The 22,383-nt window shown below is 32.0% G+C and overlaps 1 protein-coding gene across 6 annotated transcripts in view; it reads right to left on the reverse strand.

The window, feature by feature from the left end:
* Positions 1–266: 266 nt before the first annotated feature.
* LOC111612620 (G protein alpha q subunit-like) overlaps positions 267–22,383 on the reverse strand; it is a 102,493-nt gene continuing 80,376 nt past the window's right edge. For all 6 annotated transcript variants that reach the window (XM_023353857.1, XM_023353859.1, XM_023353858.1 and 3 more), the window contains 2 exons: positions 16,186–16,293; positions 267–3,597 (listed from right to left, as the gene is read on the reverse strand). In XM_023353857.1, coding sequence (XP_023209625.1) covers positions 3,515–3,597; positions 16,186–16,293 — 191 coding nt within the window. In that variant the 3' untranslated portion in view covers positions 267–3,514. The remainder of the gene's footprint in view (positions 3,598–16,185; positions 16,294–22,383) is intronic.

Here is a 22,383-nt window from a genome sequence, read left to right on the forward strand (position 1 = left end):
TTCTCCCTCATCAACACTCTGGCATCCGTAACCTTTCTACTACTACTAATCTTCTTGAAACAACTTATACTATTTTGCAAAATTTTGAGAACAAAAAATCCACCTACATAATTTATATTGACATTTCCAAAGCCCTTTGACTCTATCATTCCTAAATTACTACTTCAGACTCTAATTGATTATTTTGATTTAGATCCTGCTCTTTACTGTTGGTTAAACAATTACCATTTATCCAGACTATGTAAGATTCACATTGGTGACTTTGATTTTTTCTCTTTCTCTCCTATCTGTGGCATACCTCAAGGATCTATACTAAGCATGCTTTTTTTCTCAGCTTATATAGATAAATTACTAATCAACCCCCACTCTAAAGTAATTGCCTATGCCGATGACATCAAAATTTTATCCAATGATCCCTTCTCTCTTTAGATCACTGTCAATTCTTTATGTTCTAATCTTGCCAGTTATAATCTAAAAATCAACATCCATAAAACTGTCATTATGTGTTTTTCTCTACTTTGTAATCCCTACCATCCTTCCATATTTATTGATTCCTCTAAAATAAACTATGTCCAGTCTCATCGTGACCTTATTATCATATCTGATGAAAATTTAATATTCCATGATCATATCTTTTGCAATTAGACGTGGCTTTATCTGGCGTTTTTGCAAAAATATCTATTCAAAAACCATACTCAGAACAATTTTCTTTACTAATTTTCAATCAATAGTCGATTATTGTTTACCAGTCTGGGCCATGGCTGTCCCTTATCTGATTCAAAAAATACAATCTGAATTAAATAAAGTTTATTTTCTGATTCACAAATTCTGCAATTTACCCTTTACTGACAACCACAATGTGGCAAGAGTTTGCCTTGGTCTTCCAAATCTTTCTGATCGCTTAAAATATTTTGACTACATTCTCTGCTTTAAATACTTCAATGGTCTAATTTTAAATTACTGGCTAGGTCTCTGCATCCCTACTGTAAGAACCCGTAATACATCATGCTTCTTCATCCCATTTTTTTGCCTTTCTCTTTCACAAAGATCCTTTTTTTACCGTACAGCATCTCACATACAGCCTGTTGAACCTTACCTATATCGTGATTTTAATTTTTTTAAAAAATAAATGTAAATCTATTTTATATAATATATAATGTAACTTTTGTTTTACTTTATTTATAATTTTTTTTATGTCTGTTATATTTTGTAATCATTTTATTGGGGATAATTTTTTTTGTTATTAGGGGGGTGGAATACAATCGTCTCTGTCGTTTTCAATTAAATGTAAATAAATAAATAAAATAAATAAAGTGCTTTGTTTGTAGCATGTTCTGAAATAGATGCAATGCATCTGCTGAATTCAGGAAAGTTCGTGTTGCCTTCAAGCTTCCATTAAACATTGCAGATTGACTAAAGCTTTAACACAAAGCTCAATGGCTACAAATTACTTAAACTACAAAAAGTAGATGTCACCATTTAAGATGAGCACCATTTCATACTGTTAAAATTCTGTTACAAGAAATTATGGGAATTACATTCGTATTTGGAAGGAAGACTATTGTAGAAGGTAATTTTCATTAAATGCTACAAATTATCAGAAAAAACCTAATGGAAGAACTTCATCAATGCATTCATTAGTCAATTGCAATTTCAGAATCATTTCAAAATATTTCAACTGGTGAACAACATAAATATAGTCTCCAATCTCATAAGTACAGAAATAATGCTGTTTCTATGGATCAACAGGGCTTTATGAATGTAAACAAGGATGTGTTAGTAATGGAGAACTAATCTGAACAAAGCATCAGACAAGAAGATAGTCAAACAACTGTGGAAAAATTATCCTGGTACTAGAGAAATTTCTCTAGCCTTGAATAATAAAAATATTAATAAGTTTAACATTAGCTTAAGAACAATAGGAAAAAGTCAATATTAGTGCAAATGAAATAATTAATCACACAGAAGGGAAAAACTTTCCAAATGAATTTTTAAATAACTGACTCCACAAGTAATGTCACCACACAAATTGATGTTGAGAACTAGAATTAACATTATGTAGCACTAAAATATCAATGTGAAACAAGACTAAAATAGAACACACTTAACTATCATGCAAATGGGGGCAGCATATCATAGACTGTCTGGAAGCACCTGAAATGGTCAGTTCTATTTCTCAGAATTGTTGTGACATTGACAGATGGTACTGAACTCCCATTTCAAATGAAGCACTGCCAATATCCAATAACATTAGCATTTGTGATGATTATGATGATGATGATGATGATGATAAATAAGATTTAAGGATAAAGTTTTGATCATGTGGGGAGGATACTGTTAGAAAATCAAGTATTTGCACAGTGCCAACTCTACATAGCTAAGTCATAAACATGACAGATGAGTTACAGATTTTATCTGAACACAGCCAAGCCAAGGCAAATATATTATTTTTCCAGAAGTTCTTATATGTATAAAATCACTTGACTTTAAATACCAGATATTCTATGTATGATTTCTATGAATTTCAATAGACTGCCTATGAATGTAATAGAATATCTTAAAATTACATTTGTCATATACACAACTCTTTCCTGATGAAAAAATTTCAAAACAACAATTAACATTGTTATGTATTACAAACAAATCTAAAATCCCCTTTTCATTCAGTAATATCATACATTTTATATACATGTTATTAATAAATTTACATACTTCGTATTTCTTTTACTTTTCTTATTATTAATTATAATTACTTTTTAAATATATGCTTTAGGATGAAATTTTTGATTCATTAAGCTGACGGTGTTTTTGCTATCGTAGTAATAAAATATATATATATAAAACTGTCTCAAAAAGTAAACTAATCAGAGCTTCTTAACAATATCATCAATATAGAACCATAATGAAATGATGTAATCCACATTGTACGTATTCAAAATGATAATGATTTCTTTTCTCATGTTAATAAAAAATTTTTGTCATCTTTTTAGAATACAGACTATAAGAAATATCAGACAATGGCACAATTGTGCCATGTGCCCACTAGTAAAATCTAAATAAAAATAGTTCTTAATTGTCAAATCAGCACCTATAGTAAGTTTGAATACAACGTCTCATTGGGCGGAATTGTTTCTTGAATATAATTTCAGCAAATTCAATTTTGTTGTTGTTAATTTTTTAAACTAAACTTTTGGTTCTTCTATATGTTCTTGTATGTAATTTGGCACTTGTTTGGTTCTCTAAATCCAACATGAAAATGTTTCATACATAAAAAGTTTGACAACACCTGCATTTCTGAGGCACTATGCTTGGAAGCATTTAAAAGAGATGTGATCTGCAAAATGCTGCTGCCAGATGGATCAAGCAAATTTATAACTTTTGCTTTTCATTTTCTTCAGCCTCACTCTTTGGCTACATTAAGATTCAATGAAACTTTGCTAACATCAAAGTTCATAATATATATATTTTTCATATTCCTATGGCAGCAATATATTTTTTTTAAGTCACTGGACAACTACACAAGATTATACTCCCTTAAATTTGACTGCAGAATAGTGTCTTTTACTGCTGCAAACACAAACCGGATATTTTCAGTATCTGTAAAGAGAAATACATTTCAAATTTTATATTTTAATACATCCAAGCTAGTTTTAAATTTCTACTATGACATTTTATCAATTACAATTTTAATTTCTACTTCATTTACACGTATATACTAGTTATGTTTAAAATTTTAAGAGATTTTGATATTTCTGTAACAAAGAAATTTATTATTAGAATATTTTAATATTTTCTAATTATTAATTACAGTGCATTCAATAAAGATAAGAACACTCAGTTTTTAAAATTTATTTCAATAGTAAAATGGATTATAGCTAAATTTAATTTTATGTATTTCAATATGTTTTTACATTTATATACAAAATATGAAGTTCTAATATAAACAATAGGATAATTTTATTGAATAAATGAGTTTCTTGAAATGTTCTTGAAGATCACTTATGAATAATGGACAGAAAATGATATAAAGGTCAATTACAAAAGCTAATAACCAGGCAGCTTTTCTTTGTTTACAATTACTTTGAAAACTGTCTGTCATTGACTCAATCAGCTTTTGAAGAAAATCCTGAGGAATTTCCTCCCATTTCTCAATAATTGCAGTCTTTAGGTCTGTGGTGTTATCATATTGCTTTTCATTTGCCTAGACTGACCTCACCAGAAGTCCCCAGATATTCTCCATAGGATTCAAATCGAGTGATACCTCTGGCCAATCCATGATTAAAACCATTGGCTTGAAACCATTCCCAGGTAATGGTGGCAGTATAGATGGGAATGTTGCTGGAACTGCCACTGATGATCTCCCAGTCTTTCTCCAAAGGAAATTAAATGCATTTCTAGCTGCTGGATCCTTTACCATTTTGCCTTCCTTCAAGAAAGGCAATATTTGTTTTCCTACACCCTCCAAAGGCAGTCCAATTTGTTATTTGGAGTAGATTTCCCTCTCCTTTTTTAAATCATGCCAACAATATTGGCAACCATCAGACTTATCTAAACTGAACTTTTTCTTATCTGATCACAATACATTCATCCACTGTTCCTTCCAGGTCAGGTGATTTCTAGCACATGTCAGTTTGGCAGCCTTGTAGTTGTCTGTAAGCTTTGGTTCTGACTTTCTTGTGGTATATTTGAGATGATTGGCAACAAGAATTATGTTCAAAATTGTCCCCAAGCTTACTCCATATTCAGGTTTTGCAGAATTATTTTTGAGAGAGCTTCTTTCATTTATAATTTCCTTAAAATTGCTTCATTCTTATGAGAAGTAAGTTTTTATGGTTTTCCAGGACTCATCTTAACTCCATAATCTTCATTTAACTTCAAATAATTCCTGATCATACAAATCAATCTTCTTGTTTTGTTATCAACAGATCTTATTGACTCACTAGCTTCATTTAAAACAAATAACTAAATGCTTACTGGAAATATTAAATAAAAATAAACAAACACTTTTCTCTATTCCAGCACATTTTTAATGCGTTGAAAAATTACAAGAATTACAAGGGCTTACACACATTGTACCAGCATATATGACACTTATAAACAGAGTGTATACGGAGCATAGCTGAGCAACAGGGATACGGAAGAAAGGCTATCGATGCACTGATAACAAGGATGCAAAAACGAAACGGCAACAAAGAGCAACTGAACTACGGGAAAGAATTGTAATTAATTACCATCCATCTCTAAATAAAATTATTAAGAAAGTTGCCAGAAATAGGAATGTAAAAATAATTTATAGATGTAATCCTACAGTGTATAAGCTTCTAAGAAATGATAAGAAAAGATATGAACGTAATAGCATGACAGGAGTGTACTCGATACCTATGAAGGACCATAGATTTAACTCCGACCTAGTATATATAGGAGCAACTATGCGGAACCTGAAGAAAAGGATTGATGAGCACAAATACTCAGTAAATAGGAGCCTTGATAGCACGGTCCTCACAGTGTTTGCAAAGCAACAAGGAATTGAAGTATACTGGGATCAGGCCGCGATTATTAAACCTACAAGATCAATACAAGCGGTGAAACACCTGGAAAAAGTTGAAATACACAAGGCGCATACGACCGCACAGTGCATCAACTACAGAGATGCCAAAAGTTTATCAACAGCCTGGAAGTCCTTTTATGATAGCATAGATTAACTATTGCAACAGCATAGGCGGCGTTATTATTTGTTTTTATAATATTAATTGATATATAATGTTGTTATTTTTAATTACTTAGGTTTAATCTATACGTTTTATAAATACGCGCATGTGCTTTAGCGTTAAGTTGTAAATAAGCAATGTGAAATTTTTTGTATTTTTTCGAATACTTTGTTTGTTGTATAGTTCGAATTTTGAACTGATGATGATCGATTAAAATGATTGAAAACGTTTTTCAACGCATTAAAAGTGTGCTGGAATGGAGAAAGTTTTTTATTCTTTATTTTTTATTCATTTAATTTTTATTTATTTTTTTTTCATTTAAAACACTTACTTTAAGCATTTGAAAAGAATAAAATATCTTGCCATTATCTATTTTGCCCTTTCCAAATTAACAATGTCTTGCTATATAAGCAGACAACAATTTTTGGTTGCCATAGGAACAATAACAAATATAGGTTAGTAGATGAATTGATTTCATAGATATCCAGATAAACATATTTAAAAATAATGTTAAAAAAATAAATATATAAATATATATATGAATAATTAAATTTTGGGTGTTCACTATCATTGAACACTAAAAAATCATTTTCTTATAAATAATTAATCTGCTAATTTATTTACAATCATAACTGTTAGTGTACAAGTGTCTCTTTATGAAAGAAATAAGTGACAACAATCAGACAGTAATAGCTCCTAGAACTTTCAAGTTATTCATAAAATGTTGGGTGTTTTTATATTTTTGAACACACTGTAATTATTAAGTGATTCTTAAAAAATTGTCCTAACCCTTCACCTATTTGCTGTAACATCAGGAATCATAGATCAAGCAATGTCAACTTGCTACACAGAATTAAAATTTTACAAGTTAGAATCATTATAAAAATAAACTAGAATATACTAAAGACAGAAATGTTCTTTATTCTTGGATACTTATGATTGAATGGACAGACAAATTGATTAATCTGTCAATGCAGAGTAACTGTACATTAAAGCTATGCACCCATCAACAAACTACACTTTATAAGTGGATCTGAATGGTAATGGAATCAACCAGCATGAGTGTAGGATGGAGAACAACACTGACCAGCAATATTCACAAACAAATTATGAGAATATAAATTGAATTCATATCTTGACACCTTATCAAGCAGCCATCTGGTCAACTCATTCAAGATAAAAGAATAAAACAGTTATCAAAACTATTTCATTATTTATATTATATTAAATAATAATAATAATAATAATACAGTTGAAAATATATCCATCCATATTGCATATTAAAGAAATTCATATCTTCCATAATAAATAAAAAAACTAAACAAAAATATTTGAAATTAATTATAAATAATAACCTTCCAATTTGGGTCTCTTAATAAATCAATTAAAATAATTATTTCATGTAATTTCATAAAAGATCTGTTTCCAAAGATAAAAATTACAAAACTAAATAATTTCTATCATCAATATTATAATATTCAAATAAGCTGAATTTATGTAATCAATATGAAAATGAAAATATGTTATCCCTAATAATAATAATAATAATAAATAAAATAAAAAATAATGGTTAAAAGAAAGGAAGACAATTATCAAGGAACTTCACAAATCCCTGATCATAAGCAAGATTATAATCCTTCAAACTGTTTTGTATGATTGTATCCTTGACAGCACAGAATACAAGACAAATATTTTCAGTGTATAGCATGCAAAAAACATTATAAAAAATTATATAAAAATCATCTTGTATTCTGTATTGTAAGAATACAATCATACAAAAATATACTAAATATAAATATATACATTAAAATTTAGTGATTAAATGTTACATGTCATTTAAACAAACAAAATATAAACATTTTCAATCAATACTTTGACAAACTTATACTATGTTTAAATTGTAATCTTCCTAATATTTTCTAGAAAAATCTCTGAAATCTTAGTCAATACAGAATAACTTTGAAATATGAGAACAAAATGAACTATATTACAACTATGAAATATAAGCATGATTTATTTTTAAAATTTGAATTGTTTACTGGATCAAGTCACAGTGGAATTCATTTGATGTGAATTTTTTTAAGTCTCAAAAGAAACTTGTTTTTCATGTCTTACAAACTTGATTCATTCTTTTTATTAAATAATAATAAGATTATTTGTACTAAGTGATTTTAATAAAGATTATTTGTATTTCTTGAAAAATACAAATAATCTTTATTAAAATCACTTAGATGGATTCCAAATGGATTCTGCATCTCTTATTATATTTTGTAATGCAATTAAGACCTTTTTTGTTATCCAAAGAGATCTGAATTGCGAAAAAATTCAAGTCAGATTCTGTAATTTTTACACAGAACTTAACTTATCAAAAAATAAATGAACATTCTTTAAACATCTGAATACAAATGTTCCCAACTGCTTGTCTATTTTAGGTTTTTATGTACCTCACAATACCTAAGGTAGATTTTATATCAATGTATTGTAAAGCACATTGATGTGAAATCTGCCTATAAAATGCTGTGAAGTGTAGAGTAGTGTGAATTTGAGAAGGATATTAGATGTCACATAGGCGACTTGTCAGTTTGCAATACAGAAACTACAACACCCTAACAACAATACAGTCTATGCTTCACCAGTAGAATGAATACACAGGACATTAGTTTTGGTCAATTGATAATGTTTTTTTATAAATAAAAATCAAAACCTTAAAACAATCCAGCAAATCGTTTTTTAATATCTTAAAAATGCTTTCGAATGCTTTAAGCGATCATCCTCATTTTATCATTCTGAATCAAACGAAGAATTCAAAATTTCATAAAAACAAAAATTCAAAAAGCAGTTACATAAATATACGGTAACATTTACCAAGCTTAAATAATTGCAAAAATTAAACAAGATAATTAAAACGAAATAAAAAAATAAAATAAAATATATACATCCAGTAAAAATTATCTTAATTAACCTTCCCGCTTACGTAAACTACGTCAACTCATCGTAGAAGGATTTCCATGCCGATGACAATCCGTCAGCATCCCTATGATTAATGCAGTTTGTGTGCAACTGCGCCTTGTGAATTTCTACTTTTTCCAGATGTTTCACGGCCTTCCTGGATCTTGTAGCCTTGATGATCGACACCCGATCCCTGGTATACATAGGAGCAACCATGAGAAACTTAAAGAAAAGAATTGCTGAACATAAGCACTCAGTGAATAAAAACATAGACTCTACAGTACTTGCTGCCTTTGCCAAGCAGCAGAATATCGAGGTCTTTTGGGATCGGGCATCGATCATTAAGGCTACAAGATTCAGGCAGGCCGTGAAACATCTGAAAAAAGTAGAAATTCACAAGGTGCAGTTGCACACAAACTGCATTAATCATAGGGATGCTGACGGATTGTCATCGGCATGGAAATCCTTCTACGATGAGTTGACGTAGTTTACGTAAGCGGGAAGGTTAATTAAGATAATTTTTACTGGATGTATATATTTTATTTTATTTTTTTATTTCGTTTTAATTATCTTGTTTAATTTTTGCAATTATTTAAGCTTGGTAAATGTTACCGTATATTTATGTAACTGCTTTTTGAATTTTTGTTTTTATGAAATTTTGAATTCTTCGTTCGATTCAGAATGATAAAATGAGGATGATCGCTTAAAGCATTCGAAAGCATTTTTAAGATATTAAAAAACGATTTGCTGGATTGTTTTAAGGTTTTGATTTTTATTTATAGTGTAGTTCCAGTACGAAAGTATTTTATTTATTGTTTTTTTTATAAAATCTTGATGGATAGGTACATGGGGTGCTACAAAGTATTCTGTAAAAACTAGATTCAACTGATGAATACTAATAGAAGTTTTTCATTCCAACTGAAGTAATCATTTCCATAAATAAATTACTAACTAGACATTGGAATATTATGTTAAAGCTGCCACATACAAACCTCTAGTCACAATCACACAACTCATCTAATGTAGGTTATGGCATATCTGATCTGGTCCATTAAGCAAAGAAAATTCATTCTATGGAGCAAAAAATTTAGATTTACACTCTTCCACTCAAATGAATATATTTGAGTGAATGCATGCAGCCTGAGTGTGTTATGTCCATGATCAAGTTTGATAGTAGTGTTCTAATAATTCAGAATTGTTTTATCAGTTAATATAGTGAATTATTTGGAGTAAAGTGAAGTGTATTTTAATAAAAGATATTTCTTGAAAAAGTTGTTTTTAAGTCAAACAATTGCTAGATTAGATTGGACTATATTACTACTATTATTAATAATTACAAGCTAAGTAATTTGACATAGAAGTGATATCTCTTATTAATTTTAATAATTATAATTAAATTAATATTTATTAAATTTAATTTAATAAGAGACGGCACCTAACGCCTACCTATGTTTCTAACCTATGTTTCTACCTATGTTTCTAACCTACCTATGTTTCTTACCTATGTCCTAATGCTTCTAATTAGGATTATATTACTGCTACTATTAATATCTAATCTGCCATTCGTTTGACTATAATATAACTATTGGGCTTATGTATGTTTATTGTTGTGTTTAGGAAGTTTCAAATAGGTTCTCATTGAAAATTATATTTTCTACATCTTCATTGATTAGCATTCACAGTAGCATTATCACAGATGCTTATTGCATTATTCAACAGGAACAAGAATTGACACTTTCATAGTTCCAGGATAACAACGCTCACACAGACACTAATCTAACTGAGCATGATGAGAATGATGTTCAACAGATAGGATTGAGACCAAGGCTCAGGGTCACTTATAATTCTAACAGCTGTGGAATCAACAGAACAAATATGCCATATATGACTCCATAAACTGTACAATATATTCTGGAAAAAACAATTGATAATTATACTATAGCTGATACTTTATGAACTAATATAAAATCTATCAAGAAGAGTTGTAATCAAGATAACAGAAAAAGGTGGCCTGATAGCATATTGAGATGACAGTAATATACTGCTTCCCAAAAATATAAGACCACCAACAAAATTTATACTACTTTAAGCATATAGATATTTTTATTAAATAGATGATGATTTAAGGTAACATGTTATACAAAGAAACATTTTAAAGTGGAAATATAATTTTTATTTCCAAACTTAATGCTAAAAAACAAAAAATGAAAATTTTAAGTTGTCCATAAATATAAGATTACTTAAAAAAAAAAAAAAACAGGACAAAAACAAAATGGAATTTACCAATTTCCATGGTGCTATATAGATAAGTATTACTTACAAGAGTAGATGCTTTACCACGATGTTTTAATACTAAAAAGAAAATGTCATATGGAAAAGTGCTTACAGAAAATGAAACTTGTGAGATATTGTATAAACACAGTACAGGCTAGTCACAACAAATAACTGGAAAACTTAAAGTATTTGAAGATAGCATTCATAAAATACAGGACAAAAAAATAGCAAGAGACAAAAGAGTTGTTCACTTGGCAACACTGAAAAAAATTGTCTGCAAGTGAAATAGCTATACACTTTCCAAGAAATCCATCATAGCAAACAATTTCTCACATGTTCCATAACTCCTAAGACCAGCAGATTTGTAAAGTTAAAGCCAAAACCTTTATCGAAAGCAACATCAGAGAGAAGCACACATGAAACTGTACAACAATGAATCTTGGATGGCATTAAGTGGGACACAGTTTTGTTTTCCAATGAGAAATGTTTTAATTTAAGTGTACATTATTATTAGCATGTTCTCAGATCAATACTTGTGATCCAGATGAGTCATCAAAACCACTGTGGTTCACTGATGGTTTGGGGAGCAGTTTCAGCAAGTGAAAACAGATTTAATCATTGTATGAAGAACAATGAAATCAGGAATATACATCAGCATTATTCACACATAAGCAAGAAGCCTTTGCCTAGCCTTTTGGAGAAATTTTTTGTTTCAGAAGGATAACATTGTGTCACTTCTTAGGCAACAATGAAACAGATGAGTGACCATGGAATCAATTACATAAAGTGGACTGCTGATCATCTGATTTGAATGTTATGTAAAATATGTGGAGCTACATGGTTTGTTATATATATATATATNTATAATGTAACATGTTACAGAAAGGTGTAAATATGACTTTTATTTTAAAACTTAAAGCTAGAAAACAAAAAATGAAAACTTTAACCTGTTCATAAGTATAAAGCCAGTTAAGAAATGACTTTAAAAGTTTAACTGATATTGTGATTAGAATGATATTGTCCTTCTTTGTTTTTATGCATTCAAAAATTTATTTTAGCATACTCCACACCAGTTTTTAAAGAAAATTTACAGGAATGAAATCCCACAGCTTCTTCCAGTTCGAAAATCAATAAAAGTAGCTTTTATTAATTTTTGAACTGGAAGAATTTAAAAGAGGACTGATGAGGGACATGATATCTGAAATGCATAAACTCAGAAACAAATAAAAGTCTACATTTCCATCTTAGTCATGTTCCTGTGTGATTTGTTCTCTAATGCAATTTTATGCTTACTCATAATGAAAGCTGTTTTTCATTATGATATAGATATATATATATATATCTATATCATAATGAAAAACAGCTTTCATTATGAGTAAGCATAAAATTGCATTAGAGAACAAATCACACAGGAACATGACTAAGATGGAAATGTAGACTTTTATTTGTTTCTGAGTTTATGCATTTCAGATATCATGTCCCTCATCAGTCCTCTTTTAAATTCTTCCAGTTCAAAAATTAATAAAAGCTACTTTTATTGATTTTCGAACTGGAAGAAGCTGTGGGATTTCATTCCTGTAAATTTTCTTTAAAAACTGGTGTGGAGTATGCTAAAATAAATTTTTGAATGCATAAAAACAAAGAAGGACAATATCATTCTAATCACAATATCAGTTAAACTTTTAAAGTCATTTCTTAACTGGCTTTATACTTATGAACAGGTTAAAGTTTTCATTTTTTGTTTTCTAGCTTTAAGTTTTAAAATAAAAGTCATATTTACACCATTCTGTAACATGTTACATTATATCATCATTCATTCAATAAAAATTTTTGTATGTTTAAAGTAATTTAAATGTTGTAAAAAAGGGCTGATGAATTTACTATTTAAAAAAAATGTAACAGACTAAAACTGTCTTCACTTTTTGCCATGTCCAACCACCAGGAACAACAGTCTTTCATAGCACAGACGTCCTTTCTTTAGAGGCTACGCCTCTGCAAAAAATGCAAAACAGTCTAAAAGTTCACAGGTGACAATCCCAGCACAGTTAATGTACAGTTGTGCCTCATATAACATACTTAATCCGTTCCAGATGCACGTCCGTTAAGTGAATAGTTCGTTATATGAAACGCATTTTCCCATAGAAATACATGTTAAAACATATAATTTGTTCCGCAGCATTAAATAACTGTACTGTACCATTAAAAAAAATGAAAATGGAGCAGTCACCAATTATGCCGGGTAATCAGATGTTATGAGAAGGCGGTGGAGGAACACTTTCTTCACATATTCATACAGATACAGACTTCTTACATTGCAGTGGGTCTTTTTTTTTTTTTTTATTGTTTTTTAATCAGATTCAGATTCAGGAGAGGCTATCAGAGCTTGCAGGGTCAACTCCTCTTGTTCCATCCTTTGTTTTTTCCCTGCTGGCTTCTTGAAAAACATGTCCAAGGTGGTCTGTTTCTCTCTCTTCTTCAACACCTGTCGGAAATGACGGGCAAGGGTGTCATTGTAGAGATCATTAATACTGTTGGCCTCGCTCTTTTTGGATAATGAGTGTTGGTAAACTCCTGAACCTCTCTCCATTGGACAAAGGAAGTTTTTGTCAACTTTCAGTCCTTCTGATGATTTCTTGCATTGTTTCAATTGAAATCAATTTTCTGTTTTTTTAGAAGCCATGATTTGCACAACACTTGAATAAATGTAAATACCCTGCACTGTGTTGATGTACCTAATAAACAAGGGAGCAAGCCGAATCCCAACGGGAGCTCTGTACTTCAGATATACTGATAATATATTCTAATAATACTAATATATTATAAAAATAGCAGATTGTCATTGGCAACAGTAAAAGAGTGGAAACATCATTCGCACTTGTTCGTAGAAAGTCCATTGGTCGCCTCACATACCTACCAAACGGAAAATCCGTTGTCCGCAACCAGTCCGTTGCTCGAGTCACGTAATGGCCAAACAGAAAGTCCGTTATTCGCAGCGTCCATTATTTGAGGCGTACGTTATACAAGGCACCACTGTATAATATTTCATTTGTAATGTTGTTCCTGGTGATTGGACATGGCAAAAAGTGAAGATAGTTTTAGTCTCTGTTACATTTTTTTAATATAAATTTTGTTGGTGGTCTTATACGAGGGTCGTCCCAGAAGTACCTGACCTGACATAGATGGCGATACTTGTTTGAAAAAAAAAAACAAAAAAAACAACTGTGTTCGAAAGTATCAACCTTATAAAGCTTAAGTTTGAAGACATTACGTTGTATAGTATTTTTTTTGGCAGCCATAAATAGTGAACAATCTCAGTGAATTTGTAAACATGGAAAAAATTTTTCATTGTTATGTGATACAATACTTTCATTTGAAAGGTTTCAGTCCAACCAATATTAAAGCTGAGCTAGATTCTACTCTGGGGGAGTCTGCTCCCTCATTTACAACAATAAAATATTGGGTGGCAGAGTTTAAACGAGGCCGTACGAGCTGCCAAGACGAACATCGTAATGGTCGACCAAGTGAGATGACTATGCCAGAAATGGTGGAAAAAATCCACAAAATGGTATTGGATGACAGTCAACTCAAAGTGCGAGAGCTAGCAGACATGGTAGGCATTTCAAAAAGTGCTGTACATCACATTTTAACTGAAAATTTGGACATGAGAAAGCTGTGCGCAAGATGGGTGCCACGTTTGCTCACAATGGGACAAAAACAGCGACGTGAGGATGTTTCAATCGAGTCTTTGGCAATGTTTCGCAGCAACAAAGCCAAGTTTTTGCGTCGATTCATAACCATGGATGAAACATGGGTCCATCACTTCACACCTGAGACGAAAGAACAGTCGAAACAATGACTGAAAGGGGAGAATCAGCTCCAAAGAAGGCGAAAACAGTTCCATCTGCTGGCAAGGTCATGGCTTCAGTTTTTGGGATGTGCCCAGGAAAAACAATCAACGGCAAGTATTATGCAAACTTATTGCAGCACTTGAGTGATGAAATCAAGAAAAACTGCCGCATTTGGCAAAAAAGAAAGTGTTGTTTCATCAAGACAACGCACCAGTTCACATATTGCGATGGCCAAAATCAATGAGTTAAGGTTCAAATTGCTTCCTCACGCACCCTATTTGCCAGATTTAGCTCCCTCGGATTATTTTCTCTTTCCAAACTTAAAAAAATGGCTTGGTGATAAAAGATTTGAATGAATGCCAACAATGAAGAATTGAATGCCAAAAATGAAGAGGTGGAGTCTGTAGTTGATGGCTATTTTGAGAAGCCCAACAGTTCTCACTATAAACAGGAGATCGAAGCTATTGTGCATTGCTGGAAAAAGTGTATTGAGCTAAAAGGAGACTATGTTGAAAAATAAAGATATGTTTTACCAAATTTTTTGTCTTCTTTGTTAGGTTGGGTACTTCTGGGACTACCTTTGTAATTTCAAGCAGCAGTGTATTCCCTCTAATGTATAATCAGAATGTTCAATTATGTTTTGGTATATAGTGTATTAATAATGCTTCTTCAAAATATAAGTTGATCTATAATAATTACAGATAATTTTATTACTTGCATTGGGCATTAGACTCCTCATTATATACAGAACTATGACTAGAAATACAAAACAATCACTGTAATTCATTATTCTGTTTTACAGCAATAAATTTTTAACTTATAATTTGATATAAAAATTTGATAAGTAATTGCCACAATGAATTCAAATAATAGATTACTGTTTTTTTTTCAAGACCTGAAACTAATCTCTTTTACATCTCAGTTATTTTTCTATCACAGTAATAACAATATCAATTTCTATCACACTAATACCTTAAATCACTATTTCAGCACCATTTTAATCTTCTGACAAATGTTTCTGGCTAACTTCATAAACCTACCCCAGGTTTGTCTTAAAATTATCAAATCTTTATAATTTATATTAATTAATAAATTTTCGGGATCGCCCATGCAGGTCAATGAGGTTAACATGAATATTTTCGGAATCAACGTAGGACAGGTTAATACATTGAAATATTTTAATTTAATATTTTCTATCAAATGAGTTTTTCAAGAAGCATTTCTTTCTTTCTCTACGTATTTCTGGGTTATACCTATGTGGCACCCATTATACGCTGTATCTAGTGTGTTGAATAAAATATATCTGTATAAAAATCTATGTATTTAAAAATAAATGAATTTTAATTTATATCATACTAGTTTTCATTGACAATTATTATGTATATCATGCATATTTAATTATTTACCTGTGGCACACGTAAAATGTGGATATATCATCCGATCTTCAGCTGGATTCTGAACCAAATACATCTTAAGTATGAATTCACGTGCTGCAATATGATCTTGTTTTGGACCTAAATAAGAAAAGAATAGTTTCATCACTTAAGCTACAAAAACATTTTTATGCGCAAGTTTTATTATTATGTTGGGTTTTGTGAGTTATACTCGGTTCACACCAGTGGCTGTGTACTATGCCAGACCAAAGTAAAGGCATAGCAACCAAAACAAAACTAAAATTAAATAAGTGTGTCAGTGTCTGTATTCAGGAATTTCCTAACAATGTGGCATGTATTCAATATAGTGGCCTTCTGTAGTGTGATGTATGTACTTCTACTCAATTGTAATGTTCCCAGGCTTTTGTGTAGTGTGTGTGGTATCACACCTGTACAGGAGAGAATGACAGGTACAATAAGCACCCTATCCATCCTCCACAGATGCCTTATTTCCTGCGCGAGTTCTGTGTACTTGCTAATTTTTTCAGTGCATGTGTTTTGTACATTGTGAGTGTTTGGAATGGCTATGTCTATAATGTATGTGATTTTATTGTGTTTGTCAATGAGTGTGATGTCTGGTCTGTTGTGGTAAATTGTTTTATCTGTGATTATGGCTCTGTCGCAGTACAGTTTGTGCATGTTGTTTTCCAATACTGTCTGTGGAATGTATTTGTAGTATGGTTCGTGGATGTCTACCAATTTGTGTTTCTTTGCAAGCTCTTGGTGTATTATATTTGCTACTTAATTGTGTCTATGTAAGTAATCTGTCTGTGCCAAGAGCTTGCAACAAGAAGTGATGTGTTAGCAATAACTGTAACACAATAAGCAATAACTGTAACATACAGCAGATCCTTGTCTTAAGTATAGTTTCTGGCATGATGTGACATTTTCTGCATGTGTCATTTGTGAGTGTTGTATCTTTGAGTATGTTTTTTCTGTAGTTTTTAGTATTTATGACCTGATCCTGTATGGCAATCATGAATCCTTCTGTCTCCCCAAAGAGGCATCCTCAATCTAACCAGCTGTTTGACACAATTTTGTCAACTTATTATTATTATTATTACAGGCTATTCTAAATGATATGTATACATTAACAATATTCATTAAAATTCTACTTTGACCTCTTATTTTCCCAACTTATGTAAATTATCTACTAATCATTATCTTAATCACAATAAGCAATAACTGTAACATACAGCAGATCCTTGTCTTAAGCCAGATGCACACATGTGTTGTGGCAAAGAAAAGCGGTGTCACAAATGCATCTTCGCTGTGCAACAACACAGCCACACAAACGGCAATCCACTTACATTTCGGCGCATGCGTTCAGTATTCAAGATGGCAAACAATACCGATATTGTCGCTATCTACGTGTTTACAAATTTTGTTTTGTACGGCTTGCTTTATTTAGTTAGAAGATTTGAACGAAGATTTTGGATTAGAGATATTTTCTTGGATTGATAAAGAACTGGTGTACAAAATATGCTTATTCCTCGATAAAGAATACTATTTCAAGTAAGATTCGGTTGTTTTGTTCTTTGAATTAAATTATATATGATTATTTGTGTAGAATTTGTGTTAAATTTATTTTAAACCTCTTTATTCTGATGTTAGTTATCTCAGTTAACGGCGTCAAACTTTCTGCCATTAAAACACCACATGATTGTATTTTCTCACGTGACTACTGGACGAACTGTTATTGGCTGATAGAAACACATCTTGGCGGCGGTTGCCGCAAAAGATAAACTTCAGCCAACTTTTGCGGCACGAGAAAAGTGGCACAAAATCGACTTCTGCAGCGAGAAAAAGTGACATCATCCTGCTGCTTTACCTTGCTGCGCTGCATGTGTGCTCTGGCTTTACCATGGTATTCAGTGCAATCATGGTTCCAGCATATTTGGGACTAGAACAGTGTCAGATTAAGGAGATTGATGGATTATTGGAAGTAAGGTGAATTGAATGGTTAATCATTCAGAAAGAAAACATTTATTTATTCGCAAGATATTATTTCATTGTATTAATCAAAAATATATATAGACTATCAAGAAAATATAAGAAAGCAATTATATGTTACTGTATTTTAGAGTTCTCAAATTAATTGACAATCTATAATAACAAAAACAAAGATTGATTACTAATTGACAATCCTTTTAAAATAATTTTCAATTTGATTCTGATGAAACCGTGTTGTTGTTATTAAGCTGTTTCTTTGCAGACACACTAAGGTGACATATATCAACACTTGGCAACTTATTGACTATTTATTCAGTTGGATAAATAGTCAATAAGTTGCCAAGTGTTGATATATGTCACCTTAGTGTGTCTGCAAAGAAACAAAATAATTTTCAATTGTTTTTAAAGCCTGAGCATGCTACCATTGCTTGTAGTCAGCATTGCCAAGTTGGTGGATTCCAACTAAATTTAGTAGGAAATTGATGTTTCCCTGAGAAATTTTGCGGTGATAGTATTTTTGGTAGGAAATTTCAGGAGCTAATTTTTATTTTTATACAGTATTGCTTTATAAGATACTGTACCTTTTTTCAGCAGACTGTGATGATGGGCCTAATAATCTTTAATATCATTCCCAAATGCAAGTGTTCAAGCTCAGACTCAATATCATGCTATGTTTAGTGGGAAGGTGCTCAAATTTAATGGAAACTGGAGTCTGATGTCCCAAATTAGGTAAGACAGTCCTGTTTTTTAAACTGTTTGAAATATGTCCCACTTTTGGACTGTTTCATAATTATGTTCAAAAGAAATCAATATTTTCATTGCATGAACTGTAATTCAAAGAAGAATCATATACAAGTTATAGTGTAAAATTTTAATATCCAATTTATAAAAACAGCAGACCAATTGCGATTGCTCAGTCTGGAAACTTTGTCTGTCAGAGACCAGTGAATGTATACTATGTGCAAGTACCAGTCTTGTAAATCAGTTATAAAAGGAAACTGGTGATTAAAGCAAACAAAACTACAATTGAAGTCATAATTAATTGTTTATTGCCGCTAATGCTCCAGGTTAATAGTGAACATTTTTTCTTGGATGAGGCTGCAAATGAACTTAGCAGGCTGCATATTTTTTTTCTTGTGGAGTTTCAGATTATGCTTGCTGAGTACCAAAACTGTCATATGCTAATGATATGCAAAATAGTAATACAGTGGAACCCCGGTTAACGAACGTCCTGGTTAACGACCAAATCGGTTAATGAACTATTATTTTGCAAAAATTTTGTCTCGGATAACGAACAAAATTCGGATAACGAACTTAACGGCTTTTTTGTGTCAAATTTGTAAGCTTGCCGACTTTTAGGGAAAATCAGTTAATCGTGTGTCGGTGATGGTCTAGGGTCCATTCGTACGTTGGTGGTGGCGGAGGAGACAAAGATGACAAGTATTTTACAGTGAAAATCGTTTATTAGAACGGGAAGATGCTTACATATTTGAGGTAGTTGGAAATGGCTTATCTACAGTATTTTCTCTCGGCACTGAGGAGTGGCGTATCGCTGGTCCTACGATAGTGCAAGCTGATCAGTCGTAGCCCCAGAGCGGACGAGATGGGTTCGCTTGGTCACAGAAGCGATGGTAGGTGACAGAGCTGCAACGACTGGAGCGGTCCGCGAGACACAACACAAATTTTAGCGGGCACGACTTCAGGCTTAATCCAGATGAAGACGACACAGATTAATCGCCATAGAATTTTTAGGAAAACTGCGTTTTGACCTTGAGATTCGGGGTTTTTATAGTATTTCTTCCTTGAATCTCACCTTACGATTTGTCCTGCGTCCCATTCCTCGCTTCCCGATTGTTTTCTTCTTTGTCTCCAGGTGAAAACCGAAACCAGATCAGGTCACGAGAAAGGTTTGTTCCGAGGCGTTTATTTGACACCTGTTCGTCGACTCTGATCGGAGATTGTTGATAAACCTACAAGCCTTTCGCTCATAATTTAGCCTATTGTTTCTGCTATTTGTCATTTTAGAACTTTAACGATCGTATGTGATGTTTTATATACCCGTCAAATCTTTCCTTTTTTTCCGAAAATTTAACGTAGATCGACTGTTTATGAGTACGTTTTCCTATATTTTCATTAAAGAAAACCCATTTTACAAATAAAATTACAAAAATACGACGGCTAGAACGGATTAATTGTATTTGCATTAATTTCTATGGGAAAAATTGCTTCGGTTAACGAACGGACTCGTGGAACGGATTACGTTCGTTAACCGGGGTTCCACTGTATATATTTCCTTTGCTGTTGGGATCACCAACTATATTTATATTAAATAATATTTGAAAATTCTATAATCTAATATCTTCACAATTTGTCTTTTTTACACCCTGGGATCAGATAATGTAGTTTGATCTAGCAGAGTCAAATTTTTATTTGGAGAGTCTCACCTGCCTCAATATGCAAAAAACATGTTAAAATCCTTCTAGTGATGGCACAACTGTAATATTATATTAAAACAATTAATACAGGGCAATTATAAAATCTATTTATTTTTGTGAAAATACTAACAAAATTATTTGTTTGCAGGTCATGTAAAACATTCTGACCATGAAGAGAGAATCACTATGGTTTGTGCAAGTTTGAATGGATTAAAATTAACATATACAAAAGTAGAAATATCACTTGAAAATTCAAGAAGCCTGCTCCCACTAGAGCCAACATCAGACTTTTAATTAACAAAATCTGGAAAACAGTTAATGTACACAATGCACAATGTTCAGGGAGATCCATTATACTGGAAAACAGTTCAATGTGTAGAGACTGAAATAACAGAGTCACAGATGTTCAACAAGGAGGCTTAGATGGGAGCTCAGTATTCCACAACTGACAGTATGAAAGATCTTCCATATAAACCCTTGAAATGTGCATATTGTGTCCAGGTGTTGCATAAACTGGAGGCAGAGGACTATGCCACCTGCCAAACAATGTGTCATGATCTCTTGGAGGACGTGGAACAAGATGATTTGATGGTACTATCAAGTGCATTAATCAACTGAAATGTGCAACAAACCTCAGTGATTCTCTCGTATATTTCACATAACCTCCAAACAAATGATTTTGTTAGCATTTTCACAAAAATGGACATACTTTATGTCTGGATATAATTGAAAAAGAAAAGTGTTCTCAGTGAGATAACACTTTTTATTTTTTTTTATTAAAATATCAAACAACATTAGCTAAGTACATATTTGGGAATTAACTTAAAAGCATTATGTTATTCTAGAACAAATGACCAAATGTCTGAAAGAACTTATATTTATGTGTACTAATGATGCAACGAATAGTATATTCGGCCTCAGGCTGAATACCAAATATTCAGCCAGGAGCGTGTGTTAATCAAACTATTCAGCTTGATTAACACACATATGAAAATTGGCGCGCAAACTGCATTATGGCAAGGATTGCACACCCTGCTCTCTATTGGCCCGCTGTCACTATGCTTCGCCAATCGTGATAATTCTTGACAGTTGTAGTGGACAGACATGAGCATCATGGCAGTAGAGCACCAGGCTTTTGCCCGTGAAAAGGGAGTGAGACAAGGTGATAGTATCTCCCCAAAACTTTTTACAAATGTATTAGAAAGTGTTTTTCAATCAATGAACTGGGATAATAAAGATGTACTGATAAATGGAGACCACCTGACCCATCTTTGATTTGCTGACGATGTAGCCATCATTACAGATAGCCCTTCAGAGCTCCAGGACATGATTCAAGAACTTGCAAACAAAAGTAAAGAAGTTGGTTTAAAAATGAACTTGAACAAGACGAAAATTATGTACAACAGTTTTGTATGTGAAGAAACACTACTAATAGATAACATGGAATTGGAAAAGGTAGATGCTTACATTTACCTGGGACAAAGAATATCAATGGATGGCAACATCAAGGAAATAAGCAGACATGTAAAACTTGGCTGGAGTGCTTTTGGTAGGAATTGTAGTCTTGAAAAATCAACAGATGCCCCTGTGCCTGAAACGCAAGGTTTTTGATCAGTGTGTCTTGCCAGTTCTCACTTATGGATCAGAAACTTGGACTCTTAGAAAATCAGAGATCCAAAGACTACAGACTACCCGAAGGAACATGGAAAGGTGTATGCTTGGCATAACAAGGAGAGATCAGAAACGTATAACATGGATCAAGAAAATGACAGGAGTTACCGAT

This window comes from Centruroides sculpturatus, unplaced genomic scaffold (assembly GCF_000671375.1).
Source record: "Centruroides sculpturatus isolate CEXI.00-Female unplaced genomic scaffold, Cexi_2.0 scaffold1633, whole genome shotgun sequence".
NCBI lineage: Eukaryota > Metazoa > Arthropoda > Arachnida > Scorpiones > Buthidae > Centruroides > Centruroides sculpturatus.